The sequence below is a fragment of the Pygoscelis adeliae genome, unplaced genomic scaffold (assembly GCF_000699105.1).
Source record: "Pygoscelis adeliae isolate BGI_AS28 unplaced genomic scaffold, ASM69910v1 Scaffold411, whole genome shotgun sequence".
Lineage (NCBI taxonomy): Eukaryota > Metazoa > Chordata > Aves > Sphenisciformes > Spheniscidae > Pygoscelis > Pygoscelis adeliae.
This window is the reverse complement of record NW_008824111.1, coordinates 941,497-958,467: the sequence shown is the minus strand read 5'-3', so window position 1 is coordinate 958,467 and position 16,971 is coordinate 941,497. Positions and strand designations below refer to the sequence as shown.

At 36.8% G+C, this 16,971-nt stretch overlaps 1 protein-coding gene across 1 annotated transcript in view; it reads left to right on the top strand.

The window, feature by feature from the left end:
* The window catches only part of CACNA2D3 (calcium channel, voltage-dependent, alpha 2/delta subunit 3), a 481,287-nt gene that overhangs the window by 196,575 nt on the left and 267,741 nt on the right, over positions 1–16,971 (top strand). The window contains exons 6-8 of the mRNA XM_009334218.1: positions 8,856–8,987; positions 10,407–10,467; positions 10,560–10,710. Coding sequence (XP_009332493.1) covers positions 8,856–8,987; positions 10,407–10,467; positions 10,560–10,710 — 344 coding nt within the window. The remainder of the gene's footprint in view (positions 1–8,855; positions 8,988–10,406; positions 10,468–10,559; positions 10,711–16,971) is intronic.

Genomic DNA, 16,971 nt, shown 5'->3' with positions numbered 1-16,971 from the left:
TACAAAGATGAAATTTTCAAGAATGAAGTAAATGAAACGCAAAAGCATCACTAGGCTGAGAGTATGAAGAACAAGCAAGGAAATGGCAACCTTTCTTTGAATCGGAGTGAACTTACTGAACTTGAAGAGAGTGCATTTTAATCTACAATTAACAGAGACTTTTTAACTAGTTTTAACCCAAGCACTGTTACTGTCCATGCTCTCAACATCTCTGATTTGGAGGCATGTTGTGTTTGGGGTGCTTACCTGAAAAGAAGTCTGATTAAGTTATTTCAGCTTCATTTTTTATTATCCTAGGGATTACCTACTTTACCCAAGCATCCCTTAAGGCGAAGCAAGTTCTCTTCTTACCTGTTTACAATTAGCATCACTGAATGAAAAAGAAACTTTAAGCATTTCAGCACTGAAGTTATGGAATCTGTCCCCAGACAGTCGCAATTGCAGAACCAGTAAGGAGACAGCTAAACATGTTGGACTAGCTTAATTAGTGTTGCTTCATCCAGCTGCATTTGGTTTTTAAAGCCGTGTTGGTAACATGTTGCTTGTTTGAAAGGTCAGTCTGGAATGCAATGGTGAAAAGTTCTTGCGTGAAATGTATGTTATATTGCAGGATAAAAAGGGAATGGTATGAATTATCATTTAGACATGCATTTTTTAAATTTAATAAAAGTTTGAAATTCACTTTCTCCAAAACTAATTTATAAACATAATTCCTCCTTTTTGTCAAACTGAAGTGGTTTTTTGTTACCTTGTGGATCGGTTTCCTACTTGGAGCAGAAGTTAGTGCCCAAAGCCAGGTATTATTTATTTCATGCGTGTGTCTGCAAAAAGATTCATGATTCTTTTTCCTTCAGCAGCAATAGGAATAAATTCCACCCAAGCAGGTTTAAGAAACATCAAGTAGGGCATCATTGTCCTGTCCCAAAAGCAGTTGCCTTTGTCTTGCACCAAGCAGAAAGAAATTTAGTCACTTTAAACGTACAAGGTGTCCTCCTCCTTACTTTTGTTCTCTGCGTTTTGAGTCTGGAAGAACATTGTTTTTGAGGTTTTCTTGGTGTTCTGTTCCCTTTTTGTGTAATCACTGTGAAACCTGAAGAAAGGTTTGAGCCTATCAAAGAAACCCCAAACCAACAACAAACAACTCTCTGTACATCTATTGTCTACAGCTATATACAGGGGGTGTGTGTGTAAACATATATATTATACACTAAACATGTTATTGGTATTATACGCTTAATTATTCTTTGAGAGCAGTTATTTCCACTTTCTATCTGTGTCTGTGGAGAATTTTTTGTAGGCTTTTGCTCATCATTAGCCTCTGGTGTGCAAACTGTTTCCCTCTTTTCACATAGTAATATACCTTAAAAAATAACGAAAATTAATTATAATTGCTTTGTTCTCTTTTAAAGCACTAACCTTCCTTACTTGTGTTTATTTCATTATTTTAATGAGAAAAAGCAATCAGGGAATCAGGATATGTTCTGTTACTGACTTAAAATAGCAAACAGAAAAGTACCCAGGGTATCTTTTAGTGTGGAATATATTAATGAAGAAAACCTCGTGATTCAGTACAAGATTATTTTTAATGGACTGAGTTTATATGCTAGGAATGCATTGGGGAGTTTTATTTGTTTTTCAGTTTGTTTTGCTTTATTTAAAGATTTTTCAAGACTTTATTTTCTCAATGAACTATGTTGGAAAAGCATTCTTAATCTGTAAACTTAGTGGGTAATCGATGTAATAGTTCTGGTTTCTGAAAACCTTTAGAATTGAATATGCAAAAACATTTGATTAAATGGTTGTATGGCAAATGTAAAAAATTGTAGCATTTGTTTAGTATGGAGCGGAGGAGATTGACATTTGACAAAGAATCATAGAAGTTTAAAGATACATTTTATTCATTTTGTCTACTATTTTAGAATACAGTAATAATTTGTCTTTCCATCCAGCTACATAACACAGACCCTTTGATTTTTCTTGGATCTGTGTTGTGTGAAGAGGAGAAAAGAAGCCTTGCTCTTCTGGTCAAATATTAGTATGCTTGGCTAGAATATAAACTGTTTCAAAATACTGTTTGGCTAAAAACTTACAAAGACATTTTTACGCTGTACTTTGTTTATCTAGGTGTCTTTCTTGCAGCTTTTGACACATTCCTGAAGGAGCAAATAGTGTTTAAGAATCCATAACTGATTTTGTAGTGTATTCATCCCAAGATGCATTTGTGCATCTGCTCAGTGTTTTCAGTATGTTCTAATACTAGCTTCAGAGGTTTTGAACCAGCTGAACGTTTTCATATCTGTGAGGCTTTTTCCAACTATTTTTTTTTTCTGTAAAACCTCCATTCTACTCAAATTGTGCAAACGGTCTTTTGTGCAAGGAAGAAGTGCTACACAAGGATTATAAAGCACTACAGCGGTAAGGGACCGTTGATTTGAGACTTGTCATGCTGATAGATAAGTGTGCTGTCATATCTGATACTTGCACATTCATACTATGTTGATACTCCCAGGAATATAGCGGTAGAGGTTTAGTTTATTATATCCCAGTATGACTGTAATGCATTTTACATGCTAAAATGTTTCTCTCTAAAGGTTCTCATGCCTCCATTTGTTGTATGCAAGAAGCATGATGTATTGATAAAACTAGGAGGTCTTTAACATCTCCTGTTCAAAGCATTATTTGTTGGTCCTTATTGTACTGTGTCATGTAACTAAGTTGGCCTGTTTCTGTAATTCCGTGTCTCTCTGAATATCTGAGCAATAGGAATTAGACATTTCTTGTGAAACATTAGTTTACAGGTTTACGTGGTCTTGTGTTTTAAATGGCTTTTGTAAAGATTTGTGAACAGGTCTGTCCTTGAGAAATTTCCATAAAGATGACTTTTTTATTTCCAAGGCTGTGCCTTGCCTTTGTTATATATCACTTTGACAACAGCTCTGCTAAAATTGTCCCTTTTGGTATGTTCTGCGTAAAATATTTTACAGCACAGTTGGCTTCATTTAGCACGTTTGCTTTCTTTTCCTCTAATTTGCAGTGTGTTTCACTGGCTTCCTGTATTGTTTGTCATGACACTTTTTCCTGCCCTGCCACTTGCAGAGGTTTAGATTTCCTGGTTAGTGATAGTCACTGTTCCATCAGCCTGTGCAGAAATTTCTTCTTGCCATGTGTCAGAACTGGCTCTTTTTTTCAGTATTCAAGACTAATTTTGCTTCTGTGATGAAATTGCAGTGCATATAGGGCCTCTATTCAATTTGGTTAATTTCTATGTTCTGAGCATTTGTTTTCTCTTTCCTACTTGGAAAACTGTTTCTAGCAGTGGTTTTTCATGTTGTTCGCCCTGTCTTTCATTCACACCCTGGCATCCTAGAGTTCTGTGGTGTGGTATTTTCTTACCGATCTATGGATCGGAATGTGCAAACACATTCGTGTTTCATAGTCTTCAATTCGTGTCTGGCAAAAATGTGGAAATGAGTGTGTTTTTCTGAAAATACAGAAATATCCTGGTATCTGTGGTCACACTGATTTATGGAGTGATCATCTGTCAGGATTCCTGGGTTTTGACTTTAGTTCTTAGTTCTCCTCAGCTAAAGGCCTCTTAGCAATTGCTGGGTAGGCAATCCTATTTTGTTAGACTGTGCTGTGTTAGTGATAGGTATAACTGCCCCATGTGCCTGGCTTCTGTGACAACAGCTCTATTAAGGCAGCATCTTTCTAGTTCTTCCTGGGATGGACAGTAAGTGAAGCCTTTGACTTTTGCTCGAAGTTCCTCCTTTAATTTAAAAAAAAAGTAATGCTCTGTATTCATAGATCCTGCTTATATTCTGTTTCCAGAGCTTTGCTCTAACCGATTCACAGATCTGCCCACATACTGTTTGCTTTTAGCTGTTACATCTGATAAGTTAAGCAGGGTCAAACCAGGTCGGTAGCCAAATGAGTGACCTCAAAGGTACACTGATTTGCTGCAGGACATTTTCTATAATTCATTAGGTGGCAAGCTCTTAGCAGAGTCAGAAGTGAATCTCTATCCCAGAACAGTGTTAGTGAGGAGTTTGCAGCTGTAATTCTGACTTTCAAATGAACTAAGTTGAATCTCAGACCACCTTGTTCACCCCGCCACCCTGCTTCCCCCCCCCCCAAAAAAAAAAAAAAAACCCAAACCAACCAACCAAACCCACTCATGAAACTCAGCATAAAAATAAACACATCTGGCCATACTCCAATTCTTCTGCTGCCACTTCAAAGGAGAAGGGGAATGTTATTAGGGCAATGTTGGAAGCTGAAACAACTAAATACCTACTGCTATGCGTCTTTACAGTCACGCACTTGAAGTCTTTACCACCCCATATACATATGAGGAGGGAATGTGATTTCTGACATTGGTGAATGGTTCTTGGGACATGCAGCAAAATGGACAAACACCTTCTTTTGCGTCTACAGATGGCCAGATGCTTTGATCTGTGAGCTGATGCATCCACATTACCCCGTGGAGGCAGAGGGGAGGGGAAGAGAGAGAAAAAAGCAAAGGCAGTTGCCGAAATTGGCATCCAGCCCTAGCTCTTGAATATGTTGGACCACCCTGAAAAGCATTCATATTAGTGTTGAGTAGTATAATTATTAGATTGTTGGTGTATGTCCCAGCGAAGTATGTGATTTTGTTATTCTTTAAAATATGACCAGACTAAATATGTTGTCAGTGTCATCAACGCTAAGCTAATATTGTTGCTATCTTTGAGCCAAAAGGATGCTGGATTTTGCATTCCTTTTCCAGTGCTTGGTCCTGTAGGCTGTGCTTGTACTGCTTTGTTGTACGACATTACTTCTCTGCAATGTTAGGGGCTGCCCTTGAGGTCATCAGATATTACAAGAAGGAACACCATTTTTGATGCCAGCATCTTTGACAGCTTTCCAGGAGAAATTAGTGATTATATTACAATGGTAATATAATAGGGGAAAAAACCCAGGATCATTGGTAACATTTTCTCTTGGAAATAAAACAGAATATGGCAAGAAAGAGAAGTATTCTGCATTTTCTTCATAGTCACTGAATTTCTCAGTGGTCTCCCTTATTTTCTATAAAGCTTGCTGGAATAATAAGAAAGCAAAATGCATCATGTGTGTATTAGTTTTGTTCCATAGACTTATTCTACTCTGGATATTTTTATGGATTCTGTGACTTAAAATACATTTCATTATAGTGCTAACCTTTGGCATGCTGTTGCTCATCTCTCAGCCTGCACACCTTGATTTCCTTTGTTGAGACTTCAGACCTATTTCTTTGGGTCAGCAGTATCTATGACAGCAACTTAATTGCTACATGCATTTGTACTGTTCTTTGCCAATTATGTTTCAGATTTGTGTCAGTGTACCTATTTGCCTGGGGGTTGGTTTTATATTAAATATCAGTAGAAAACAGTTAACAACTACACAAACAGCTGTGGAGCAAAATCCCATACAATTGCAAGCCAGCCCATCTAAAAGGTGAGGGAAAGGGAGTATTTTAATTATTTTAGCTGTTACTGCCAGGAAGCAAAAGCAGAAATTATGTTTCAAGAATGGTGGCAGAAGCTATTTACACTTATTGTCTTTGAGCCTCATAACATCACGTTAATGATTTTGCATTTATATTAAGCTTTATCTTTTATTCTTTTTCTCCCTCCCCAAATTTCTGAATATTCACAAGCATTAATTTACCACTATATGTAGCTATAGACAAATAGCTATTTTGGGGATGCAGATGACATTCACCAGTAATATAAAAACTTAAGAATACTGTTTCTAAATGAAGTAATGGGGGCAATTTAAACAATTTAGTGTAATTACTAAAATTGGAAGTTGCCCAGAACTACAAGCTTAACAGATAGGTTATTAGAAGATGAGTGTGTAACGTTTTAATGAGGATATATGGTCAGAAACTCAGTTGTATTTAGGATGGTGCCTGTGGACAGAGATGCATCCACATAACGGTCATCATCAAATTCAGAACAAGGAGCTCGGGTTTGAAATCCTTCTGCCTGAAGATACAGTAACCAGTAAAGACACGTGATTTCCACATGAAGTCTGTAGGCCTGCAGTTTTGTACTCTAAATACATTTTTTTCCCCACTTCACTTTTCTTTGTATTCAAAGGATTAAACTGAGTGTGACCTTATTTACTTTTTTATAAAAATGGTTGATGCATAAAATGTAACTTTTGGTATACCGTAAAAAAAGCAGCCAGTGTAAAATATATGCAGGGTGTAGGAAGGTAGTGAATTCTCACCGGGTTTCATTTTGAAGGAACCCAGTCATCATAGATCACACTTTAACTGTGTCCTCTTATTTAAAATGCCTGCTTAAGGCTCCTTTCAGCTAAAAGATTCCTATTAGTTTCATCACTGGATTAATGTTTATGGTGATCAGCATTTGGATGATTAGCGATTAGTGTTGTCAACCTAATGCAGAATGCAGACTCAACCGATCATGCTCAAGGAAAAACTCCTGATTGTATTTCCATGGAGTTCTCTAATCTGTAGTACAGGTATATAAACATGTTAAGTGGCTAAAAAAAGTAATCCACTGCTGTGGTGGCATGGATATTTTAATATGAAATTTTTTAAAGTAGCTATATATATGTATTTTTTTAATAGAAATACATTTTTTCAAATGCCACTGGAAGGATTTCACATTCAGTTTAGAGCTTAATAGGTGGACAACTACAGTTGTCCCATGACCTTATGGAGCTGGAGTGTGTACAGAATTTAAAGGAAATTATCATTGGGTTGGGAGGCAGAGTGAAGGCTCTGCTTATATGAGTAGCACTATAGCGCAGATTCATTGGGAAAGGGCACTAAAAATTAGCCTCTGAGGAATCCAGGATAGAAGACTTCTGATGAACTGATGATCCTGTAAAATACTAAGGTACAATGTGCAGTCTTGGAATGAGATCCAAATGTGAGTTGCTAAGAACCACTACAGTTTATTTTAAATATAAATTAAGATAGAATTATTCTGTTTGATTGGTTTGGCTTTTCCCTAATCTTGATGATTGAAGGGTATATGAAGAGCTTATTGTCCTTTAGAGGCTGAGGAAAGGTTCCTTGTTTTTCCTCTAAACAGGCTTTTCTAGCAACACTTCCAAGAAAAAAAAACAAACCAAAACCAACCCTCTGAACTATGTTGCTCTTTTCAAAGATGACTTAAACTTATCATCTTATCTCAATATTGTAATGCTGAGTCAATAATGCCACTGTGCTTTTTAGTGATTCAGATACTCCACCAGAACTTGTCTATAGAGGCAGAACCAGAATAACAATATTTGAACTAGTACTGGGAAGTTCCAGTGGACTGGGAATAGGATTCTCATTTTAGTGTTTCACTTCTCATGTAATGTCTAAATGCTGAACAATGGATCAAAATTTCTGGGTGCTGAAATAGGAGCATATTTTTACAAACTGATGATAGATCCCAGGATAGGCAGTCTTGACAGTTAATTAGCAATGTCTTAATCACAGCTTGTTCTTGGAGTAACTGCAGACTTGGAAACAATGGATAGGCAAAACTGAAGTAGTACCGTTGGACTAGTGACATTGGTTTGTTTGATATGTGTCTGGTTGGACAGATTTTAAATGTATATTTCATCTTCATGAGAAACAAGTAACTATACAAGACATGTTTTAAAAACAACATCTGTTTTGTTGACCTTCCTTTTTCAGCAGTCCATCTATGTAAACCTAAATATTTAGATGAAAGCAACATTCAAAGACTTGTAGCTGAGACATTTCCCTTTTTCTGCTTTTTTTCTTGATGAATGTAAGGAAAGATAACAATTCACCTTTTTTCCACTCCATTAAAATCACATTCTAAGCAGTCTTCTGAAATCAGTACAGCGACATTATTTTGCAAGCTAATGGAAGCATTATTCAAATGCTTGAGCAAATGTTACTGTGTATTCATGTATGCACACTTTTACAAATGAAATAATACATCTGTGATTTTAGTTCCGTTTTTTCCTTTCTGTAGGGCTGACTTTACATACAGATTGAATTGGGAGTATAGTATATCTTAATTGTTTGTCTTAATCATCTTTCAAAAAGACGATTCAGTTTGAAATTGAGTAACTTTTTAAGATATGTTCATTTATTGCTGATTTCTCGCTATCTAACCAAATCTGCATCTTAAAAACATACTTGGGCAGCCTGGGTTTTTAGAAATTGATAGATGGGGATGTTTTAAACAGAAATGGTTTCTTTTTAACATCAAGGATTTGCTTTTTATTTCTCTTTCTATGGGAATCAAAAATAATGAGGTATTTGGTGTGAAATCTGGGTTCAGTGTTTTCCAAATAACAATTAGTGTTATTTGTCATGAGATTTTGTGTTTGTACATATATCATAATTCATTCAAGTGTGAAATAAAAACTATTTCACTTTCTGTTCTCACATGTGAAATTTCAGATATAGTGAGAATGGTCTTACCAAGTTGAAGATTTAAAAAAAAAAATATATAAAGTGTTGCCATGAGACATTCTGTGCATTTAGGGAAAGTAAATTGAGTAAACAGTCTATTTATTATTTAGATTCACTCGTTTATGTCCTCCAGAACAAGCGATACAGCAGTTCCAGATAGATGGTCTAATGAGCAATTTTAACTTATCTAAAAAAATGTACCTGGTGTCTCTTCTGTATTTTAACCATACTTCCATTATTTAAGTGTATCATTTATTTTGAATCACTTAATTGACAAAGGAAACCAAAAGATGTTCTGCAGTAGTTTGCAGTCACTAGATTTTTTGGGTTCTGAATAAGCTGAAGATGACAGAGTTCAAGGGATGCTATTTAGGGAAAATCGCTTTTCTCTGTTTTTTTTCTGCCCCTTCAGATCCAGCCATTGTAAATGGAGTTTATTGGTCAGAATCTTTAAATAAGGTGTTTGTTGATAATTTTGATCGTGACCCTTCTCTCATCTGGCAGTACTTTGGAAGTGCAAAAGGATTTTTCAGACAATATCCAGGTAAGAAGAATATGAGTTCTTACTTAAAATACAATAAAGATGCTATGGCTCCAAATTTCCACTGAGTATTGTCACAAATCATGACTTTCACAGATACTTGCAGGTTTGATTTTACTTTATCTAGTTTTCAGAGAGATATTTTTCTAATTAACATTTACAACGTTCTGAGTTTTTTCTACCAATTTTCATTTGGAAGTGAAGCCCTCAAGATAACGCATGTACTCGTATAAATTCCTATTCAGATATACATATACCCACATATGAAAAATAGCTTCTAAACAGACTGTGGAGAAGGAGCGCAAAAGGATTAGACCCTTCATATAGTACTGAACTTAGATAATGTGCTCTATTGATGCATACTGTAAGACTTAATTGTAATTTATTGGTCAGTTTTTAGACTTCCACTTAACCTGACATGTTTACATTTAAAGATTTCAAAAACTTGTTTTAAAGTTTACTTTCACACCAGTTGTAATAAAATGCAATTAGATCACTTGTATTATTTCTATAGAAATAGTTTAAAATATATATTGTTACCTATTAAGTTTTATGTTTAATCACGTACTAAATTTACTACATATTAAATAAACTAAAAAGCTAAATAAACTGATCCTCAGCTTCTGTAACTTTGGATCAGGCCCATAGTGGGAACGGTTCCTTTGGCTGACATGGTTTAGCAACCCATGTTTTTTTAAGTCTGAAGTCTTGAGTTTAACGTGAGCAAGTTTGCTATAAGCCTGTATGTCTGAAAGTGACTGAAATTAATGGCTACTACATCTGCATTAGTTTTAGATTACAGTTCAGTTCTCAAGCTCCATGATACTTCAGGGATAGAAAGAGATGTCAGTCCTTATTTTAAAGGCTGTTTCTTCTTTTGTGCTAGAAAACGAGTGTAAAAAGCAGGAAGGTTTGCCCTGTCAATTTTTTTTGCTTGGAGATGTTTTTATCATATTTCTTTTAACCCACAACTGGGAGATATTACCTTTCCTGTGAACAAAACATCAGGTGTATGACCCATGAGTGAAGAAGTTAGTGTAACAGGACCTTTTGAGATCAGCCATGGGTAGTAAGTGCTCAAGGTTTGAAAGGGACTCGGCAAGCATGTGATAAAGCTTGCCAGCACCAATGACCAAGTGTGACAGTACTTTAGTGACAGTCGTATGATGAACACGGTAGACTTGAAGAGGCTTTCACCTTACAGTAGGCTAAAAAAGAGTGAGAAAAAAATGTTGTTTCTGGTGGTCCTATTTTATTAAATCATTTTTCCAGCATTTCCTATGTTATAACACCATTTCATGTTAGATTAAAGTATGAAACTCCATTAAGTGCTACTTTACCCCAATACCACAGATATATTTTGAACAGGTACTGTGAAAATGTTGTAATTTGATCTTTTTATATCTTTTTTTTTTTAAACAGGAATTAAATGGGAACCTGATGAGAATGGAGTCATTGCATTTGACTGCAGAAACAGAAAATGGTAGGCAATAGATGACTACCAGTGTTTAAGAAATTTGAAAATAAGAAAAGTTCAGTATTTGGAAGAACAGGATGTTTTGTCTTTTGTCTTAGGTACATCCAGGCAGCAACTTCTCCAAAAGATGTGGTAATTTTAGTAGATGTCAGTGGCAGTATGAAAGGACTTCGCTTGACTATTGCAAAACAGACAGTTTCATCTATTTTGGATACCCTTGGAGATGATGACTTCTTCAATATAATTGCTGTGAGTGTCTCAGGATTTTTCTTCCTTTTTTTTTTTTTTTCTTCCATCATTTGTTGCTATATGTCATGTTTTACATCACACAATACACTTGAAAAATGTTGCAGGCAGGTGATGGATATAAGATGACATCTGAACCAACTGGACAGATACTTTGATTTTCCAATGAAAACTTCTTCAGGTGACAGTGTTTTCAAACTGGTTTTCTACAAGTTGCAATCTGAAACCCCTTAAACAAGTTGTCTTGACTTTGGGAGTTGCAAAGAATAGTAATCTGTTTTGTAGCTTGCCTGAACTTTCTACATAACCTTAATTTTTAACTTTGGGATTTTTTTAACTTTGGGATGTGTCCCCCCCCCGTGTCCCATCCCCAACCCCCCACCCCCACTTTTTTTTCCCCTCACAGCTTCTTCAGTACAGTGCAATTTGCAAAATGGTTAATATGTAAGAATTAATAGAACCAGATCTTAGCTTTTGCTGAAGCTTGTGTGGCGTGATAAAATGCCAACATAGCTCCTCATTGTTCATGCTTTCCTCAGTGTGAATCTGAAATGTATGTGTAAGTCATGCAGAGGTATTACTGGTGCTTCCTAACAGTGATAAATTAGATCATCAGTAGTTCCTGTTATTTGTGTATGGTAGTTAGTTTTCCATGGTACAGGTACATGTTTTAAATCTATGACAATAGGATAGTTTTACAGTATATAAGAGTAATGAGATTAATCATGTAGGTAAGGATGGCTTTAAAAAGTCCAAAACTGACATCAAAACTATGCTTTGGCTGGGGGAGGAGGAAGGGGGAGAGGGAGGAGGAATTGGTGGTTTTATAAATTCTCTTTTGCTGATATTCTTTTGCTAATACTTTATAAATATGTGGTTTTATCATATGCATAAATAGTAAAAATGTCTTCAAACTCTTGAATGTTAAGGAGCATTTTGGCCTTATTTTGCTACAAGGGAGGTGCCCTTTGTGTACTAAAATAAATGACCCCAATGACACCAGTGCAAATCATTGAGATTGTATGGAGAATGAAGTATATATGCCTGAAGTATATGTGCATTTACTGTATTTTTAACAGCGAGCAGTTAGTTCAGAATATCTTTCATATTAATCTCCTTGCATGATAATTGCATAATTAGCAGAAACTCATGTAGTAGAAAGACATAATTACATACTGTATCAAAAAAAGGTTTACTGCCCTTCAAAAAAAATGTGATTAACTGTATTCGAAATAACTTTTGTAAGTTGAAAGAATGTTTCAACTAAGTAATTATTAAGACACTTGACCAGCCATTTTTCGGTGTATAATCTCTGTGTTCATCAGTAGTTATGACAGTTACTGTGAATGATGTAGGAATAAAAAAAAAAAGTGTTTTTTTAAGTGAAGTTTTTTACTTTGGGAAAACCAAAAGGCTCATCTATAACAAAAAAATGTAAAAATGTATGTAACTAGAATCCAAAGTAATGCCTAAGTAATACAGCAGAAATACTGTGTAAATACTTCAAAAAAAGCAAGTATGAAATAACTAAATGTCATTTTTTTCAATTTAGACTTTAATTGAAAATGAACTGAGCTGTGTGTAAAACAGCATGGAGTCACAGAATTTTTACATAATTTATTGCCAATTAATGCAAACTTCTGATCACTGATTCAGCGACTGAGAAAAGGAAAGAAACACCCAGCTGAGCCTTTCCTCCCCCTTGCCCAGGCTCAACTTCTGCCCAACACCTCCCCTCCCTGCGCCCTGGTCTCGGCACCCCTTACCTTTGCTGCCATTTTCAGTCCCTCCCCTCTCCTGGGTGAGGTGCTGGGCGGTGTGGGAGGTCGAGGTCCTCTGCAGGTTTCTGTCAGTAGCTCTGTGCTTGTTCGTTTCTTACTGCCGCTCTTTGCTTTTCCCTTCAGTGTGGGTCACCCATGGGCTGCAGTTCCTCAGGGGTGTCCCCACCTCAGCCTGGGTCACCCACGGCTGCAGTCCCTCGGGGATGTCCCTGCCCCGGTGCGGGTCACCTGCAGACCATGGTGTCCGGACGTGCACCCCTTTCAGCATGACACTTTTCCAGCTGTGTTTCCAAATGTTTCCAGCCCCTGATGGCTTCTTCCTTACGTGAAGGATGCTGCAGCCTCCTCAGGCTTGCTGCTGCAGTTTTGGCGCCTCACAGGTTGCTCAAACTGGTGTTGGTGCCAGCTGGAACCGGCTGTGACCAGCACAGGGCAGTTCCTGGCCCTCTCCCACACAGGTTGCCACTGCAGCCCTCTCCTGCTTACACCTAATATGTTGTTTGGTTAGAATAAGAAGTTCTTAATATTTAGAAAGATACGTAATTACTGTGGTAATTATAGCATTTGTCTGGGGTAATTTTTTCATCTGAAGGTTCTTTCTTCTCTTTTAGTATGAATATGTGTTTATTTGTTGAAAGAAGTAGAAATAGCAACTGAGAATGCGATCTTATTCTTACCAGCTCAGCTGTTTAATTTCATTAGGACACTGATGGTTTAGTTACTACGCAAATATGAACCTGAAATTATTCACTGCATTGAAAGAGGTACTGCAGAAATGCAGGGGAAAACAAGGAGACCATGACAGGAGTGGCAATGAGTGGGTAAAGTGCTGTCCTGTCACCTTGAAGGTATCTTGGAAGAAGAGTTTTTAAGGAATTATTTTGGACTAAGTGTCACAATATAATCCTTGCTGTCTCACAAGGCAAAAAAAATAGTAATGTAAAGAAAACACAAAATTTGTTTGCTTGGAATTTTCAATGAGGAATGGCATAGGTAGGCTGGGGCTGGATTATTAAGTCCTCTTAAAATTTGGTGTATTAGAGGAAGATATAGCGAGGGTACACAGTAAAGCCAGGGTTACTGTGTTCTAAATGATCAGCAAAAATTACTTCTGAAGCACTGCTCTGAGTAAGTGTCAGCAGGGTAAATGATCTTTGTCAAGACTGGAGAGGATGTTTCAGTGAGCAAAACACAAGACAACAAAGCCCACGCAAGAGGCTTCTTGGTGTGAAAGCACTGAAAATCCTGAATAGCTTTTGTCTATAGACAAATGTTTGAGTGAGATTGTATCTTGCTCTTCATAATTTAGACGTAGCCAGTTTCATTTGAAGGTAAGATACACATATGTCCATATGAGAAATCCCCTTTGTAACATAGATCTGTGCATATGTAAAAAGTCTCTGCATCTAGAACTGGCCAGCTGTGCAGTGTGTGCAAAAATAGATCCGCTGTGCCTAAAAGTTGAAGACTTACTCTTCACACAGCACACAGCTGATACTTGCTCACACCGATTGTTCTTCTGAAAGGCCTGTCCAAATTGTTGCTCTGTGAGGACTGCTGGACATCTGGAAGCCTGAGACAAATGACCAAGTACCTCTTTCTCTTCCCAGGCCAAAATTTGAGGTGGAATAAGAGCTTTATGTGGGAAATCTGTACAAACAATACACTTACTAGGTGAAGCAAAAGTTTTGAGCCTGAGTGATTGTCAGGATGGCTTTATTATGCACAGTGATTAATGGATTAATACTTGCAACAGAAGACTTCTGTGAGGAACTTGGTCAGGAATTAGGAGTCAAATAGGTTAAGGAGTCTCTCCCTCCCTCTCCCCCCCGCCCCTCCCCCCTCCTTTCTCTCTCTCTCCCCCTTCTCTCCGTCTCCTCTCTCTCTCATTCTGACAAGAGGGGAGAACCCTAAAGCATGCCTGCATTTTGAGGCAAAAGAAGGAAATGCAAGGAAAATAGTGATGAAAGATGTGAGAGAGGACTTACAGATGAGCAACAGCCAGAATGAAGGAAGTGGGTTACACAAGCAGATGAGAAACTTTTGTGTTTGTTACAGTAAGAAGGAAGAGCACTTTAAAGTTAGCCAAAAGAGAATATGAGGTTAGAGAAGCTGGACTAGTGTAATACAAGGCTCTGTTGACAGTGAGGGTCAAGGATGGAAAGGAATTGAGCATTGAGGAAGTCAGTATCTATGTCAGTGAAAGAAGAGGAAACAGAACTTAGCAGATGAAAAAGTGAAGTCTGAAAAGCATTTGTGCAAAATTTGTGCATCAACTCTGGTAGTTTTTTATTCTCCCTTTACAATATTTCACTGTACAAAAAGTTTTAAAGCTTTTCAATTTGCTTTTCAGGTTGTTGTTATGCATTTCAGTATTCCATACACAAAAAGACATTTAGGATTCTCATTAACTGTAATGGGAGTTATGGTCGCTACATACTAACATCGTTAAAAACTCAATTAACACTTAGAAATATGCAGAAAGATAGCAAAAATAACCCCAGCCAAGAAAGAACAAAACCCAAAAGCCACTAGCAGTACATTAGCTGGGTTGTTTCATATCCATTTGATTTTTCACTAAATATACTTTAAACTTTTTATGTATATATAGCAGAAAGCAGAATTCAGTGCAGGTCTTTCCAGAGAATAAACATAAAAGGATAATGTTAAAAACCGTTTTAGCTTTCATGGGTAGGTTGTTGCAAAATCTATCTGAAATTGATGGACTAGATGATTGAATTGCAAAAAATTGTTGAAATACAAGAGCGATTTTGTGCTGCCTATGTTAAAATTTAAGGTCAGTTCACTGGTGCGTGAACAGAGATGCCTACAACAACAAGAGAAAAGGCATATTTTTCCAATTCACTTTGAAGTATAATTCCAAGTCATGCATTAAATTAACAATATTATCATAAAACGAGTACTAATTTTGCTGAATGCTGAAATTTTTTAAATGCTTTTATAAAAATGTAAACTCTACATTAAATTAACAAAATATTAACTAAGCCAAGAATGTTAAATTAATTTTAATGCTTTAGTCACACCATTTTAGCAAACTTGATTAGAATAAAAGTATTTGTTAATTCAAAGCACAGTAGTATAGTTCCCTGTTTTTAATTTGTAGAATTTTCCATTATAAATGGTTTCTGTGTAGGCTCGTCTTTGGAGTCCTTGTAGTCATACAGAATAGATTAAGGATAAACTTACTTTTCAGCCTGTTTGAATAATCAGATTCTGTACAGCTAGTGTGTGAGCAGGCTGAGAAAGAGAAAGGCAGCCAATTGCTAACCTCCATGATTGCTCCAAGCAGTGGGCTGAGCTTGTGTGCCACTTGTTGCGCATGGTAACACTAGTGGAACTTCGGAAATACCAATTCCTTTGGTTCCTTTTCTGGATTGGCTTCACTACTGGATCTTAGGTTAGGCTGTATTGGATATCTGAGTATGCCTAACATGGCGTGAAATCTTTTATCTGTGTATTGTTGCACAATAAAATGTGAATTTAATTTGTTTCTGTGGACCTTGCTCCAGACAGCTGAAATATGACAAAGGATAAACATGAAAAATGCTAAGGTAAATGTAAACTAGGTGTGTAGGTGTGCTAGAACCATAGGTATCTCACCTTTTCAGAATATGAATAGTATCTGATTATACAATATAGGTCAGCAGCTAACTAGCTGTATGGTTCCTCCTAGTTTAGACTTTAGCCCACTCATTTTATGCATGTTGTGTAAAGAAATAACTAGAGTGACAAAATAATGTGAACTAATAAAACAGATAAATGTAACTAAGTAAATAATAATAAAAATCAATGTCATCAAATGTTGAAATTACAAGAGAGTTGAAAGTAGACTGAGGTTTTAGAAGAGGAGCTCAGAAAGGAAGGTAATTGGTTTTTACTTCTCTCCCTCCCTCCTTCAGCAAAACACAAGCTATTCACAGCTATTGCACAGGTATTAGCTCTCTCAGCTATTGCATCACAGCTATTACAACTATAACATGCAAAGATGTCATGTGCCAGAGTACAGGGGTATGGAACTATGCAACACTAGGAAATATAAGAGAACAGTGTAATGCAAGACTCTTGAAAAGCAAAATGCAGGCTTTTACTGAGGTAAATTAACAAGAGATCTATACTGGGTATTGCTGGCAAAGTCAGCAGTTACTAATCAACTTTTGCTTCAAGATCAGGAAGCTATTTCACTAAATAGAAAATTTTAAATGTCATAGAAAAGCTGCAGAACTGAGTTCAAATTGCTGATAAGGTGGTAGGGAAGGGAAGTGGAATTTTTCCCTTTTCCACTTCATAGAATCATAGAATAGTTTGGGTTGGAAGGGACCTCTGAAGGTCGTCTAGTCTAACCCCCTGCCATGGGCAGGGACATCCTCAACTAAATCAGTTTGCTCAGAGCCCCGTCCAACCTGACCTTGAATGTTTCCAGGGATGAGGCATCCACCACCTCTCTGGGCAACCTGTGCCAGTG